General features: G+C 42.5%; 1 protein-coding gene across 5 annotated transcripts in view; it reads left to right on the forward strand.

Moving 5' to 3' along the window:
- Positions 1-15,646, forward strand: part of DMD (dystrophin) — a 3,436,004-nt gene that overhangs the window by 1,210,275 nt on the left and 2,210,083 nt on the right. For all 5 annotated transcript variants that reach the window (XM_077482558.1, XM_077482560.1, XM_077482557.1 and 2 more), the window contains one exon: positions 15,123-15,224. In XM_077482558.1, the coding sequence (XP_077338684.1) occupies positions 15,123-15,224 (102 nt within the window). The remainder of the gene's footprint in view (positions 1-15,122; positions 15,225-15,646) is intronic.

The following is a 15,646-nucleotide window of genomic DNA, read 5'->3' on the forward strand; positions in this document are numbered from 1 at the left end:
GTGTAGTAACTGCTAACATCAATTGTGCTCCCATAATTATTTCCTGAATCATCAACTGAGAGGTGAAATAAGGCAGGTACCAGTGTGTAAGGGTTATATATAAAGATAAGTCAACCTCAAACAATAATTCAGAGAGAGAGAACATATGAAGCCTTAAACACAGTAAAGGATGATTCACTCAAATGCTACAATCAAGTGCCCAGTGCCTTAGGCCAAAATATGCTCATGACAGCTTTTGACCATTCACTTAGAATGCAAGAGTACAGAGATCAGTTGTGATACTCCCTGAAACAAGGGAGTGATATGTACTCAAAATAGCTTTAATGAAGGGCATAGGTGTCAAAAGACATATATCAGGATTTATTATCACATATACAGGCTTACGCATACCTATAGACATGGGAGATTTGGTTATACCAGAGGCTGTATACTGCTATGAACTGGAGAGCACTCTATGACTATCTGACACAGTACACACAGGCTTGGAAAGCGCCAATGCATAGCTCAGTGCTCAAATGCCAAAACAGGCTGTCATCATGAGCTGGAATGACCAACAGGGTCACTTCGAGCTGTGGCACAATCTGTAAGTATGACTCTGCCCCCTTATTTATTTATTCTTAAACTGGAATTTTGCCGCAAAATTAACTGTATGACATATTTAGCTTTGGGTTCCTTTTTCCCTCCATTTTTTTACTGAGGTATTGGTTTAACCTGAGGTACACAGTACTGATGTCCTCCACTAGGTGCAGTGTCTATCACACACACTCCTTACTACCTTCCTAGCCTTCAATTCAGAAGGAAGTCTTTTCCTACTGCTTCCTCTATTTGGCACACTTGTGAGTCATTTGAATTACCTGGCCTGGATTTTTACACTGCTTACCTGAGTTTGTGGGTATGCATACCTTGCTCCGCTTGGGTCTGTTGCTTTCGACTATCTAGTGCAATATGTCTCTTAAAGAAATTTGAAGGGCAATTCTGCTGCAACTGGTAATTTTCTCTCATACTCCCATACTAAATTCAACTCAACAATTGCCTTTGAAGAATTAGATACTTGTATTTTAGCTCCATTGCCTCATAGTTGCATAGGATCCACCTCATTATAGCTTCTAAAGCTAAGTCTAATAAGCCTCTTATAGCCTGTTCTGACAGTTGCTGCTTCTGTCCACAGAATTTTAAACAGTACCATCTAGGGTTCATTTTTATTTCTACCATTTCTCTGCCCCTGACTAATTTAGAACATTACTGTCTTCCTTTTCCTTGTTTTTTTTTAGTTTTACCCTGTGCTTCTCTTTACCATGATCAATCTGCTATGTAAGGTAAAAACCTTTCTCAACTGTGCTATCACAAAGACCCTTGGACCTCTTTTGACCTATGGAAATTGTTCCCTTTCGATAAATAGAGGCTGCCAATTATCAAATGTTTCCTTTTATAAAGAAATGTATTAGGTTTTATTTTTTATACCTTGTTTCAATGGATTCCACCCTTTGAGAGTGACTCTCCTAACATGGTCCACGATCCAGAGGTCTTACAGATTGTTGAGTAGCTATCTGTAGTCCTCCACATTAGTTATAATGGCCTCTTAGCTACATCAAAGTTGGTTTCCCACATGCTAGCATTATCTGTCCATGCACATAGGGAACCTTGACTAAATACCTGGAGTGTCGGTACTACATGTCCGCCCTTATCCTTGCCATGCCCAAACCTTCCGGTTTTATATTTTGGTGCGTGTTTCAATGCAGACTTTAAAGTAAATAGTCTTCTTGCTCTTTCATCCATGGGTCTGTTGGGAAGCTACTATTTTTGGATTAGATGCTTGGACATCTCACTCTAGACCCTACAATTGGGCATCGTGTTCAGTTGCCCTTCCCTTCCTTTCTGTTAACCTTTCTGGTATCACTGCACCTCAGTGTACTTAGGCCGCGTACACACGCGCGGACTGTTCGCCCAACTTTGTCCGTCCAACAGTTTCGGCAAACAGTCTGCTCAAACTTAGCATGGACGGACATGGCCACACACGACGGACGAACAGTTTGCTGAAACCGTGCGCGATGACGTGAACGGCACGTACGACGGGACGAAAAATACGACGTCCTATACACTGCATTATAGCTTTCGGCGTGAAAATCCTTTCTGAGCATGCGCGAGACTTAGTTGGCCGAACAAGCCTACACACGAGCGAACAGTCCGCTGAAACCTTGTTTCAGCGGACAGTTTTTCGGAATTTCCGTAAGACCTTGTCCGTCCAACTGTCTGCTGAAACTGTCCGCTGAAGCCCCACACACGAGCGGACTGTCCGCCCAAACACTGTTCAGCGGACAAGGTTGGGCGAACAGTCCGCCCGTGTGTACGCGGCCTTAGTCTCAAGTTGTTTATATTCCCTGTCACCCTGGGACCATTGCTTCCCATGACCACAGGAACTTGTTTCAGGGAATTCCAACCCCCTCTTTTTTTTAAGGAATTTATTGTTTTCAAGGATGATTGCTCTTTAATTTTTTTTTTTTTTTTACTCTTTTGATGAGATTATGAGATTGACCACACTAATTTATATTCCCTGACTATACTGAGTCATCAAGTAGATCTGGACTCTTCTATCATGTTCACCCTGCTGCTTCTTTTTTATCTAGTTTAACCCTTGCAGGGTTTCCATCAGGTCAGTTGGTTCTTCATTTTTTACACTTTGTGCAGAATGTGGATTCTGTCTTTTATGCTCTTCATAAGAAGTACATTCTATCTACACTTGTTCCTCCTACAGCATGTATCCTTATCTATTCAGCCTCTTTCTTTGAAATAGATAGAAATGAGAGTCTGAATTTCAAGCCTCATACACATGGGTCCAATGTCTGGCATCGGCAAGTTCAAACAGGGGCATGACCGAAAAAGGTCTACTAAAAGTGCCTAAGTACTGTGTATGAAACATTTTTCTGGCTTACCTTGGAGAAATTAACCGGTTCCCGACCAGCGCACGACGATGTACGTCGACAGAATGGCACGGGCAGGCATATTGGCGTACAGGTACGTCCAATATTCAATGCCGCCCTGCCATCGGGAGTGCGCCGCCGGTGGCGCACTCCCGCGCTGGTCGGGACCCCCGTGAGTCCGGTCGTGGGACCCGCGGACTCGATCGCCACGGGCATCCCCGCGATCGTCTCACGGGACGGCTGAATGGAGGAAATGCCGTGTAAACAGCATTTCTCCATTCTGCCTAGCAACTAGTGACGCTGATCTCTGCTCCATGTGAAAATGAAAGCCCAACCCCCCCACAGTTAGTAACACACCCCTAGGAACACTTAACCCCTACACTGCCACCCATTGGTTAACCCCTTCACTGCCAGTGTAATTTACACAGGAATCACTGCATTTATATAGCAGTGATTACTGTATAAATGACAATGGTCCCAAAAATGTGTCAAAAATGTCCGATGGGTCCCCCACAATGTCGCAGTCACAATAAAAATTGCTGATCGCCGCCATTACTAGTAAAAAAAATAATAATAAAAAATTATTAATAAAAATGCTATAAAACTATCCCTATTTTGTAAACGCTATAACTTTTACGCAAACCAATCAATAATCGCTTATTGTGATTTTTTTTACCAAAAATATGTAGAAGAATACGTATCGGCCTAAACTGAGGGAAAAAAATGTTTTTTTATATATTTTTGGGGGATATTTATTATAACAAAAAGTAAAAAATAATGCGTTTTTTTTTCAAAATTGTCGCTCTATTTTTGTTTATAGCGCAAAAAATAAAAACCGCAGGGGTGATCAAATACCACCAAAAGAAAGCTCTATTTGTGGGAAAAAAAGGATGTCAATTTTGTTTGGGAGCCACGTCGCACGACCGCGCAATTGTCAGTTAAAGTGACGCAGTGCCGAATCGCAAAAAGTGGTCTGGTCTTTGACCAGCAAAATCGTCCGGTCTGTAAGTGGTTAAACACCATAAAATGATGGGCTAGTAAAAGGTGCTTACATATTTTTCATGTAATCAGTACAACATTCATTGCTTTTTCTGCTATATAAATCACTTTAATTTTGATTTCCAAATCATAACCCTGCCTGCTGTCTCTCTGGGAAACAGTCAAGTCTAGCAAGAGTTGCTCACATACTGTGCATGCAGTTAGAACAATGTTTATGTCTATTGTCTCTGAAATAATATGCTGTAATTGTTTTTTTTTGGATAAAACATGCCTAGTCTCTCTACAAAACTGCAGCCCAAGGCCCCATTCATACTTCCAAATGGAGCTGTTTGTGATTACCCGTGGACGACTCAAAGGGGATGCATGCAAATAGGTGCAGGCGGGACAGCCTATTGAAAGCAATGGGAGCCAGACAGTGCTTACTATTCATGGCTTTTTGCATGTAATCTCTACTGCAGCGATTACCTGCAGAAAATTGATTGTACATGGATACTGCTGATCACTGCTAAAAAAGCTGCTTATACTATACACTGACCTCATAATATTTCCCAGTTATTCTTTGTGAAATATTTCATTTTTAGTTCTTGATAAAACCTGCCTTGTCTACTTTCCTCTACTAAAACTTACTTAAATAAAGGCGTATTTACTATAATTTGCATAGCAATTAAAATGTCAATGAAAGTGGAAGACAAAAAATAAATGTCATTCTGTTCTGGTTGAATGTCTTTAAAACAGAAAATATTGCATTTTTTCACTTGACTAAGACCCCTTTCACACTGGAGCGGCACCACGTTAGCAGTAAAGCGCTGCTCGTTTTAGCAGTGCTTTACCATCGTTTTAGCTTTTTGGACACTAGCGGGGCACTTTTAACACCCACTAGCGACCGAGCAAAGGGTTAAAAGTACCCGTTTTGTGGCGCTGCCAAAGTGCTTTGCAGGAGCTTTGGCATCGCTGTCCATTCATTTCAATTGGCAGGGTGTTTTGGGAGCGGCATATACAGTACTCCCAAACCGCCCCAAAGCTTCTGCTTGCAGGACTTTCTCTAATGTCCTGCAAGCACACTGCCCCAGTGTGAAAAAAACTCAGGCTTTCACACCGGAGAGACACGAGAGGCGCTCTTTTCAGGCGCTTTACAGGTGCTATTTTTAGTGCTAAAATGCCTGAAAAGCACCTTCAATGTGAAAGGGGTCTAAGTAGTATAAGAAATAGCTATGATAACTTGCACCATCTAGTAAATAATTAAAATAAAATAAAATAAAGAATCTAAAGAAGTTGTTTTGGAGCCCACATCTTTTGCAGAGAAGTGTGTAGTGCTGTGCTACCTACAAAAATCAGCTTTTCCTGTTTCAGAAATGGTCATGAAATTAAGGCTACCTTTTTGGAGGGTGGTCAGCTTGTTTATATTAGTTGTCCCCCCTTCACCTGTGCCTACTAAACACTACATTTTATTTGCCACACTTAATGTACTTCAGAGTAGGTTACTTTGTGTTGCTTCATGGATGGTGGAATAGATTCTATGATGCCTCCTCACTGCCAGAACCCCAGCCCTCCTCTTCCTCATCAACAATGCCCCTCCAATTCTTCTCCCCTTTACTGCCAGCACACTAACCCTCCTTCTCATAATATTTTCTAAGCCTCCTACTGCCTCAGCCTCACAGAGATGGAGGCAGTAAGCAAAGGGCCAGCAGGATGTGCTCTGCTTCCTCCTGTTGTTGTGCTTCCAGTTTCTGGTCTAGAAACACCATGCAGTGTGTGATCCAGCAGAAGCAGTACAAGGATTATAATGCTAATCAATATCTCTTCTGGCCACCTTAAATGGTGACAAGATGTTTTGCCCTGAATCAGGAGCCATTGATGTGATAAAAATAAACCCATCTCCCAAGAACCTGTCCTCATCCTGTACTCACACAGATACTCATGTAATGACCTACTGCTGCTAGTGAATACACCATATCATGGGTAATGTTAAATTCTAGTGCATGGATGTATCACATATGAGGCGCTTGGCAGGTAACTTGTGTTGTCAGTGCATTTCTGCCAGGAGAACATGTTCTGGGTGTAAAATGGCTTCACATTCTTCTGGCTTGCCATAGGATATCCTATAAGCCAGGGTACTTGTCACGTACCTGGTATGAGAGCCCAGAATGCAGGGAGCGGCTCCTCGTAAGCCTCCGGCTCGAAAACCCCTGGAAGTGGAAACAGGAATTCAAGAGTTCAGAGGGCACAAGTGCCAAGCTGGAGTAAGGTAGATTCGGACCCGCAGCAGCAAGAGATCCACAGAGGCACTGGATGGTAGACACCCGGTAGGCAGGTAGAGATGTGGTCAAACAGTAGGTACAGGTGGATGACTGGAACAGCTGGTGGTGGTCCGTGGGTAACAGCAGGCACTGGCGGTCAGGCTGGAACAGTAGGTGGCAGTCAGCGGGTATCAGCAGGCACTAGCAATCAGGCTGGAGCAACAGGCGGCAGACAGCAGAGTCGGGAACAAGCCGGGTCGGTATCAGGCGGGCAGCAGAGGTACACGGGAAGAGACAGAGACGTAGTCAGATGGGCAGGAGGTCGGAGGCAGGCAGCAAGCAAACGAAGTCAGGAACAGGCCGGGTAACGGGAATCAGGAACAACAGAAAACAGATAGCAGAATCACCGGACACGCTGTAGACTGGACAGCAAGGAGGAACAGAGGCAGATTCCTTAAGTAGCCCTTTGGGCGCCAAGAACGGTCGCACGGCGAGTCTGCGTGCCCCCGCGGGTAACCGTGCGCCCGTTCGTGACCCCGCGCACCCGCGGGCGCCCATTCGCACCATTGCGCACCCGCGTGCACCCGTCCGTGCCGTTGCGCACCCGCGTGCGCCCGTTCGTATCTACGTGCACTCGCGTGCGTCCGTTCGCGCTAACGCGCGCCCAAGGATACCGACAAGTTCTCAGCAAAGGAATCCTGCGGGCAGGTCTCCTATGTGCGATCGGGACACCAGGTCGACCATGACAGTACTTAACCAAAGAACCACTGCACCAACAGGTTCAGGCCCAGCTAAGGTTTGCGTGCAAACTTTTCCTTCCTGAAGTGTGGCCAGCATGTTAGTGATTTTGTCACACATGATTGGCCTAACATAAGCTGTTGTGAGATCAGCCATCTCTAGGCCTGCTCCTGAAGAGCTTCCAGACTCTAGTCTAGTCCAGTGTGTCCCCTACCCCACAGGCATACTAACCGCAAAATGACATGGCAAAATTTTGCCCAGGTCATTGCAAAGGCAAACTGGTGGTTCTAAGGAGTCACAGAATTAGGCTATTGAGAAGAAGTGGAAGGAGACTGTGCTGGCACCATCATCAAGGTGCAGGGTATGAAGTGGCTCCAAGAGCTCAGGTGATGATCCCTGTCTTTCTTCCTTCTCAGCTGCCAGACAATTTGCCTAGATGACTGTGAAGGAGATGTAATGTCCTTGCTTATGCCTGCTGGACCATGTATCTGTGGTCATGTGAAGCCTACAGCTGACCACATAGTCCAGCAAGACATTACCTTGTTCTTGTTGGTATAAGGCATACTGGGCAAAAAAATGAACAGTGGGTACCTGGCAGTGTGCACTGTGGTACAGTACATGCCTTAAATTTGTGAAAGGGGGATGGCTCCCTAGCTTGAATAGGAACAGCTGTGATGCCATATGTTTTGCCAATCTGACATTGAGAAGATGAGTATGGGGGTGATTAAGGGGATTTCTTCTGCTCAAGAAGCTGTGGATGTGACACCTGCAAAGTCATTGATGCTGCTTTCGATGACAGGGTGGAGTTAAGAGATTTATGGCCAGCCTGTAGCCTACACTTGACTCCACTCAGTGTAGTGTGATGCTGCCCCCTTGATGTGTATTAATTTAAGACTCTCAAACTCCATGTCAAATAACTAAATAACTGGTACTTTTACCAAGACTGACTATCATAACACAACACAAACACATACTGCAAAGTCTATATTCTGAATATTTTGGGAGCAATCAGGGATATGGCGATAAGAGGGAGTTTGGGGAATTTGTGGTTGAGGTTTTGATATGTTTTTGTGACACTCTGTTTTGACATTTCACCAAACTGTTGTTCTACTCTCTAATGCCACGTACACACGATCAAACAATCTGGTGGAAAAGTCCGGCGGACCGTGTGTAGCCTCCAGCGGACTTTTTTTACCCAAAAGTATGGCAGACTTAGAAAGTAGTTTTGCACTCCAATCTTTCCGTCAGACTCGCATTTCGGCGGACAATCCGGCCGTGTGTATGCCAGTCCGCTGTACTTTTGAAATGAACAGATTTTTCTCTCCCGGAGAAAAGGCCGCTCATTTTGAGCTCGTCTCCGGGTACCTGGGGCCAGCGAAGGAGGCGTCGCTGGCACCGTCACCTGGTATGGACTTAAAGGGGAACCCCAACACCGAAAAAATCAGCGTGGGGGTCCCCCCTAGGTCCACATCAGACCCTTGTCCGAGCACGCTACCCGGCCGGCCAGGAAAGGGGGGACGAGCGAGTGCCCCCCCTCCTGAGCCGTACCAGGCCGCGTGCCCTCAACATGAGGGGGTGCCTTGGGGAAGGGGGGGCGCGGCCCCCCACCCCAAAGCACCTTGTCCCCATGTTGATGAGGACAAGGGCCTCTTCCCGACAACCCTGGCCGTTGGTTGTCGGGGTCTGCGGGTGGGGGCTTATCGGAATATGGGAGCCCCCTTTAATAAGGGGGCCCCCGGATACCGGCCCCCCATCCTATGTGAATGAGTATGGGGTACAATGTACCCCTACCCATTCACCTGTAATAAAAAGTAAAAAAAAACACAACACACAAGGGTTAAAATAGTTTATTGCACAGCTCCGGGGGTCTTCCGTCTTCGGGGGTCTTCTCGCCGGACTCCTCCACTATCTTCTTCTAGCTCTTTTGCTAGCGGAAGAGCCTGGCTTTCTTCTTCACCGCGCCCTCTTCTTCCGACTTTGGGGGTCTTGTCCCCCTCTTCGGTTCTTCTTGCCGGGCCACCGCACCTTCTTCTAGCTCTTTTACAGGCAGTGGCCCGGTCTTCTGTCGCCACTGTCGCCGCTGTCGATGTCGCCGTCTTCTGTTCTTCTGTTCTTCTCTTCTTTTCTTCAGATGTTGCCTCGTTGCATCCTCCGCTCACAATGGCACGCGCTGCACGCGGCGACTTATATAGGGACATCACCGGATGATTTCCCCGCCCAGTATGATGTCACAGTCCCAGCATCCTCTAGGACTGTGACATCATACTGGGCGGGGACATCATCCGGTGATGTCCCTATATAAGTCGCCGCGCGCAGCTTCCCTGCCATTGTGAGCGGAGGATGCGATGAGGCACCATCTGAAGAGAAGAACAGAAGACGGCGACATCGACAGTGGCGACAGTGGCGACAGAAGACCGGGCCACTGCCTGTAAAAGAGCTAGAAGAAGGCGCGGTGGCCCGGCAAGAAGAATCGAAGAGGGGGACAAGACCCCCGAAGTCGGAAGAAGAGGGCGGCGGCGAATAAGAAAGCCGGGCTCCTCCGCTAGCAAAAGAGATAGAAGAAGATAGCGGAGGAGTCCGGCGAGAAGACCCCCGAAGACGGAAGACCCCCGGAGCTGTGCAATAAACTATTTTAACCCTTGTGTGTTGTGTTTTTTTTTTACTTTTTATTACAGGCGAATGGGTAGGGGTACATTGTAACCCATACTCATTCACATAGGGTGGGGGACGGTATCCGGGGGCCCTGTTATTAAAGGGGGCTCCTGGATTCTGATAAGCCCCCGCCCACAGACCCCGACAACCAACGGCCAGGGTTGTCGGGAATAGGCCCTTGTCCTCATCAACATGGGGACAAGGTGCTTTGAGGTGGGGGGGCCGCGCCCCCCCTTCCCCAAGGCACCCCCCATATTGAGGGCACGCGGCCTGGTACGGAGGGGGTGCTCGTTCGTCCCCCCCTTTCCTGGCCGGCCGGGTAGCGTGCTCGGACAAGGGTCTGATGTGGACCTAGGGGGGGACCCCACGCTAATTTTTTTCGGCGTTGGGGTTCCCCTTTAAGTCCATACCAGGTGACGGGGCCAGCGACGCCTCCTTCGCTGGCCCCGGCTACCTGGAGACGCGCTCAAAATGAGCGGGCTTTCCTCCACGTGTGTGGGTGAGTCCGTTCATTTCAAAAGTACGGCTGATAGTCCGGCGGACTTAGTACGCCGTATTAGTCTGCTGAAAAAGTGCCGTGTGTGGGCAAGTAGCTCGTTCGGAAAGTCTGGCGGACAGTCCGGCGGGAAGTCCGCCAGACTAAGTCCGCCGGATAGTCCGCTACGTGTGTATGCGGCATAAGTTGCACAAAGTTGAGGGCTTAAGCTTTATTTTTATTTTTTAAATATAATTTCCTATCGCTCCTAGATCTGTTATGGCTGCTATTCCCACCAGTCAATTAAAATCAGGACGGTTACTTCTGAACAAAAAAATCAGGTGCCACATCAGAAACAACCTAAAAAGAAAAATCCTTTTTAAATTATAATGAATCCGAATAGGGTGTTACTGGTTTTTAAGCTAAGCAATGATGCAAAAGTAAAAAAAAAAACTATTACACCAGTTAAGTACAGTATGTGATGTTAGAATACTGTGACACTGTCCTTGAGAACCATTCTGTTTTGTAACACTGCACACAGCTTTAAAGCATCACCAAGCACGTATTTAGACAGATTGTTGTTTGGTTTTTTTTCAATGTGGCCCTCGAAGTTGCATAAAAAGAAGGACCCTCTGCCTGATGAATGGTCATTTTTTTAAATATATTTTTCCATTGGTACATGTCTCGTAACAGTTCTCTGTGTCCTTTGCTTGACATTCTCTTGCCTATTAGCTTTGAAAATGGCCATAATTCATCTTCAAATTCACCCACCCCCATAGACTTCATTTTTAATCAAGCTAACTGTCATCAATTTTGTTTAAAAATATCGGTATGCAATTACAGGGACCTTTCTTTACAATGTTTGTTTATTTTTATACATTTTTCCTTATTATAACAATGTTCAAATTACATTGCTTATCCTGTCATAAATGCCCTTGTCATAATATATATATTTTTTTCATATAATTTAAAGATGTTATTTTCAGTGTTTGCAATGTTTCCAATAACTGTAATTTAAAACAAACAAGGTCTCTGAATATTTGCTATTCATCAAATAATCAAAGGTGAACAGGCCCATGACAAACATTTAAAACCTTGACTCTTGGGAACTCATAGATATTTAATTTGTTTTCTTCACTCTTTTAATAAATTCACAACGGGAACAATCTGTGACCTAATTTTAACAATATTGTGTGATTACAAACTTTTATTCAATCCCACATGCCTAGTACCTTGGTTAATAGCAAACATTGTAAAAGTTCTTTTCACCCTTGAGCCTCTTATAGAACAAAGTAAAAACAACTAAATTTTAACTTTCATCATTTATTATTCTGTATTGTTTTAGCATTATGGTATTTTGCTATGGCTCAAGGTATTGGAAACTTTAGATGATGAATACAAAGAATTATATATTTTCCATTAAAGTTATAAGGAATATTGTAACAACATTTTGCATTTGACAATAATAATTCAAATTGATGTATAATAGCAGAAAACTTGAGGGTAAACTGTTTCTGCTTCAAAGTAAAAAGAATGTATGAGAAAAATAAGACATTTATTGTTGGAACTACATAGCAAAGGTAGTTTGAAATGTAAAATTTACATGATGAAGTGGATAAGTGAATGGTACATTTTATATCCAAAAATGTCTATTTATTGTGTTATTGCTATTATTGTTTTGCATAATACATAAAAATGTAGTCTTGTATTTGTATATGTGTTAGACTGATTCCTGAATTCCAATTAACCAAGTTATAGTTGAACCACTTTTAGTGGTTTATTGATACACCACCCATTCAAGTTAAAAGCTAACCTTTATTTTTTGATAATGGTGTATCTTTTCTATTATTTGCAAAGATCTTTTGATAAAATACTCCCTTCTCCACAGCCAGTTAGTCCCTATTTTTCACACATTACTTTTAAGTTTGTAGGGGCTCAAAATGGCAGTCTCCTCCTATGCCTTGACCTATGTGAGCTAGAAAAAAAGTGGCACAGAGAAATACTAAGAGCAATACCGTTTTTTTTTTTTTTCTGTAGAACACGCAGATCACAAAAACATTTATGAGACCTTATTTTGAAAACTTCAAATATTAATGTCAACTGAGACCTGCCCATGGTGGAATGTTACTTCCTTGGACGAATATAAAAAAAAAAAGTCTGATGCCACATACACATGGTCGTAATTTCGGTCAGCAAAAGTCACATGAGAGCTTTTCGTCAAAAAATGCAACCGTTTGCATGCTCCATCAGAATTTTGCTGGCTGAATTTCCACCAGAAGAAGATGGAGAGCAGGTTCTCAATTTTTCTGATGGAAAAAGTTCCTATTGGAAATTCCAATTATGTGTATGCAATTCCGACATGAAAAAACTCATGCATGCTCAGATTTAACTACGAGATGGAAGCTATTGCCCACTGGCTATTGAACTTACTTTTTATAGTCCCGTTGAACGTGTTGTACGCCACCGCGTTCTTGATGGTCAGAATTTGGCGTGACGGTGTGTATGCAAGACAGCTTGAGTGAAATCCCATCGGAATTCCGCCAGGAAAACCATCAGAGCTTTTTCCGACCAAAATTACGATTGCGTGTATGGAGCATAAGGATAATAAAGTTCCTATTGTTTGAAGTAGAGGATAAGGATTGCAGAAAATAGAGGACAAACGTACTGGATGAAGCACCTAACAGTCTTATTAGACTGATTAATAATTATAAAAAGAAACAAGTGCAGGCTCTGAATAATAGCACTCAAATTCTATGTGACCTGAATAAATTCCAGAATTAGTCAGCTTTCTTATCAAGAGACAGCAACAAAGGTGGGCGGGGGGCACAAGCATTCATCAAGAAGAAGAGAATAAGGCAAGGGAAGATGCTTCAGGGATCCAAGATAGCACATCCCTTGCCTGTCACTAACATTTTAAATTTTGTCTTTATGCTGTTGTCTTTAAGTTATTTTTGAAGGGCCTAAACTTTGCACTAACGCAAAGTTTTGGTTTGTTCTCCACAATTATAGATGTTGACACATTGTTCAACAATAAAAAGCACTATTTGAACACTGATTTATGTATTTCTATTCTAGTTCAATATAGCTTCTGACAATATGAGTTCCTCTAATTTTTGCCTAATTCAATACATGGGTTCATTACATTATCATGAGTTTTTTGGTATATTGGTTTGAGATAAGACTAAGGTCCCAGACCATCTTCACATCTCTTTCACACAAAAATCTGATTTTATTCCCATCCAGTGACAAGGTGACAAGCTGGATTGGTTTTAGAAACCTGTTAATTAGGACCTTATCACCTTAATGCGAGAAATAGATAAATATTCTACATTCCCATTCCAATGTGGAAAGCGATATTGTTTAATCTTTAATAGAATATTCAAACATCACAATCTAAGAAGCGAATAAAGGTGGAGCAGTGATAGTTCTCAACATCTTTGACTATCATGAAGAGACATTTTATCAACTTGTGGATGTTCAAGCTTATTTTTTCTATCCCTCCCCCTTCCCCTTCCACCCCCCTCCTCTTTCCCTTCTCCCCTCCCTCCCCTTTCCCATCTTTCCTTTCTAATTCTTTTTCCATTTATATTTTATACAAGGAGCATTATTACATGGATACACACATAAGATTGCTTGTATTCCTTGTTTTCAGGTTGACAATTTATCATATGTCTGCTTGTATTCTCTCTCCAATCCATGTTTTGCTCCTTTAAACAGAATGACATGAAATGTTTTTTTTTATTTCAACTACCGATTTTAATTATTATTTTTTTCATGGTCACTTCTCAGTATTCTTTATCATAACATCTTAATTTTCTTTTATCCAAATTTTTTTTCATCCTTTTTATTATTCACTTTTTTTCTTTATTATTCATCTTTGGATTATCTCTTTTTTACCATTTTTTGTTGTCATCAATAGTATTTATTTCATAATTTTTTTTTATGCTTTTTTGCTTTTTCATTTTGGTTTATAACAACACTTTCTTATATTTGTCATTTACACACTGTTCATACATTTTTTTTCCCCACTGCAGTTTTAATTTTGATTGCTCTTAGCTAGTTGCCACCTGTTTTTCATCCTTCATCACTATTCTCTCCCTGTGGCTAATAATGCATAAACACTTTGTTCCTGATGTATGCTGCCACCCTTTGACTAAGCCCTGGTGGGCAGGATGAAATGCGTGTGTGGTATGGTGGAGACACCTAGGCTGAGGCTGCTTCTTATCATCCCTTGTCCTTCTATTACATAATACAAGTATACAACTGAGAAAATGAATCTGTTTTGTTTTGCCCACAATTTTTGTGCAACCCAATGAAATTAAAATAAACATGTCTTCAGAGTAACATGGAGGTTGCCTGGCTGCACTAACTTCCAAAAAATTCTGGTTGCATGGCTGTCACGGAGTTCCTGACCCCAAACAAGCACACAATAAAATAGCTTTCTACCTCTCTTTAACTTTCCTGATATGCGTATTTGTTTCAGGTTGTCGATTCAGAAAGTACTGAGGCTGGTGGGTCAGCATATCAGTTAGACATCTAGATTTATACGGTGGAAGAAAGTCAACAGTTACAATTACTGTATGATAGACTTACCTTAAACACACCACTAGAGTCCCTGAGAAATATATAATATCATTTGAGAATAAAACTCTTCTGCATATATCAAAATCTATAATATATTTTTTCAGTTGGAGTGACAATTTTGAACTCACTTTTTGTGGAGAAGAAGACAGTTTGGAAGTTTCAGAGGGAAAAATTTGATAACATATTAGTATAAAATGTTTTCAGCCCCACTTAGAAACTTCAAGATAACATGTCATATGAGAGACAGAATGGTGGAGCTGCAGAGAAGTTTAAAACAAAATAAAAATTAGATTTTGTTTCCATTTATATTGCCGCTGGAGAGTCATAGCTGCAGAAAGCTGCACAGATTTGTAATATTTGGCTATTCAGAAAGAAATAAAACTAAATGCTCTGAAAACTAACACTTACAAAAAAAAAACTAATAAAAACAACTATGAGAGGTCCATCATATGATTATGATGTCATAAGATAATGTGTCATATGGTTTATTATTACTAATGATAACATTTTAATTTTCAGCACTTGGGAGACCGTTGGGCTGCAATATGCAGATGGACGGAAGACAGATGGATTCTTTTACAGGAAATTCTTCTGAAATGGCAACATTTTGCTGAAGAACAGGTTAGTATTATTAATCAGGGCTTTATTTAGACATCACAGGCAGCTGGAAACACCTGCATGATTTTGCCCCCTTTGTCATGTGTTTATTGTAGTAAAGCTAGAACACATTTTAGAGGTAGGATGTGAACATGCACATTTCAAACGAAATATTTACTTTGTTAAGTTAACAACTTCTGCTCCATTAATGAATTATTATCAGAGTTTCCTATTTCCCAAACAATAAAGATCCTTCAACTAAATACCCCCACACCTCATTCTTATAGCAGTTCATTTAGTGAATTTAGCCACAAATGTCCAGAAATAGATAGAAGAGGGAAAATGTTAGCATTTTGTAAATTGAGAAGCTTCATACTAACACTTGAATCTTGCTGCAATAGGCCAGTTATTGTGCTATCATGGTGAATACATCCCTGAATTATGCA

The sequence above is a fragment of the Lithobates pipiens genome, unplaced genomic scaffold (genome assembly GCF_037356315.1).
Source record: "Lithobates pipiens isolate NorthernLeopardFrog02 unplaced genomic scaffold, aLitPip1_a1.2 Scaffold_16, whole genome shotgun sequence".
NCBI classification, from domain to species: Eukaryota; Metazoa; Chordata; class Amphibia; order Anura; family Ranidae; genus Lithobates; species Lithobates pipiens.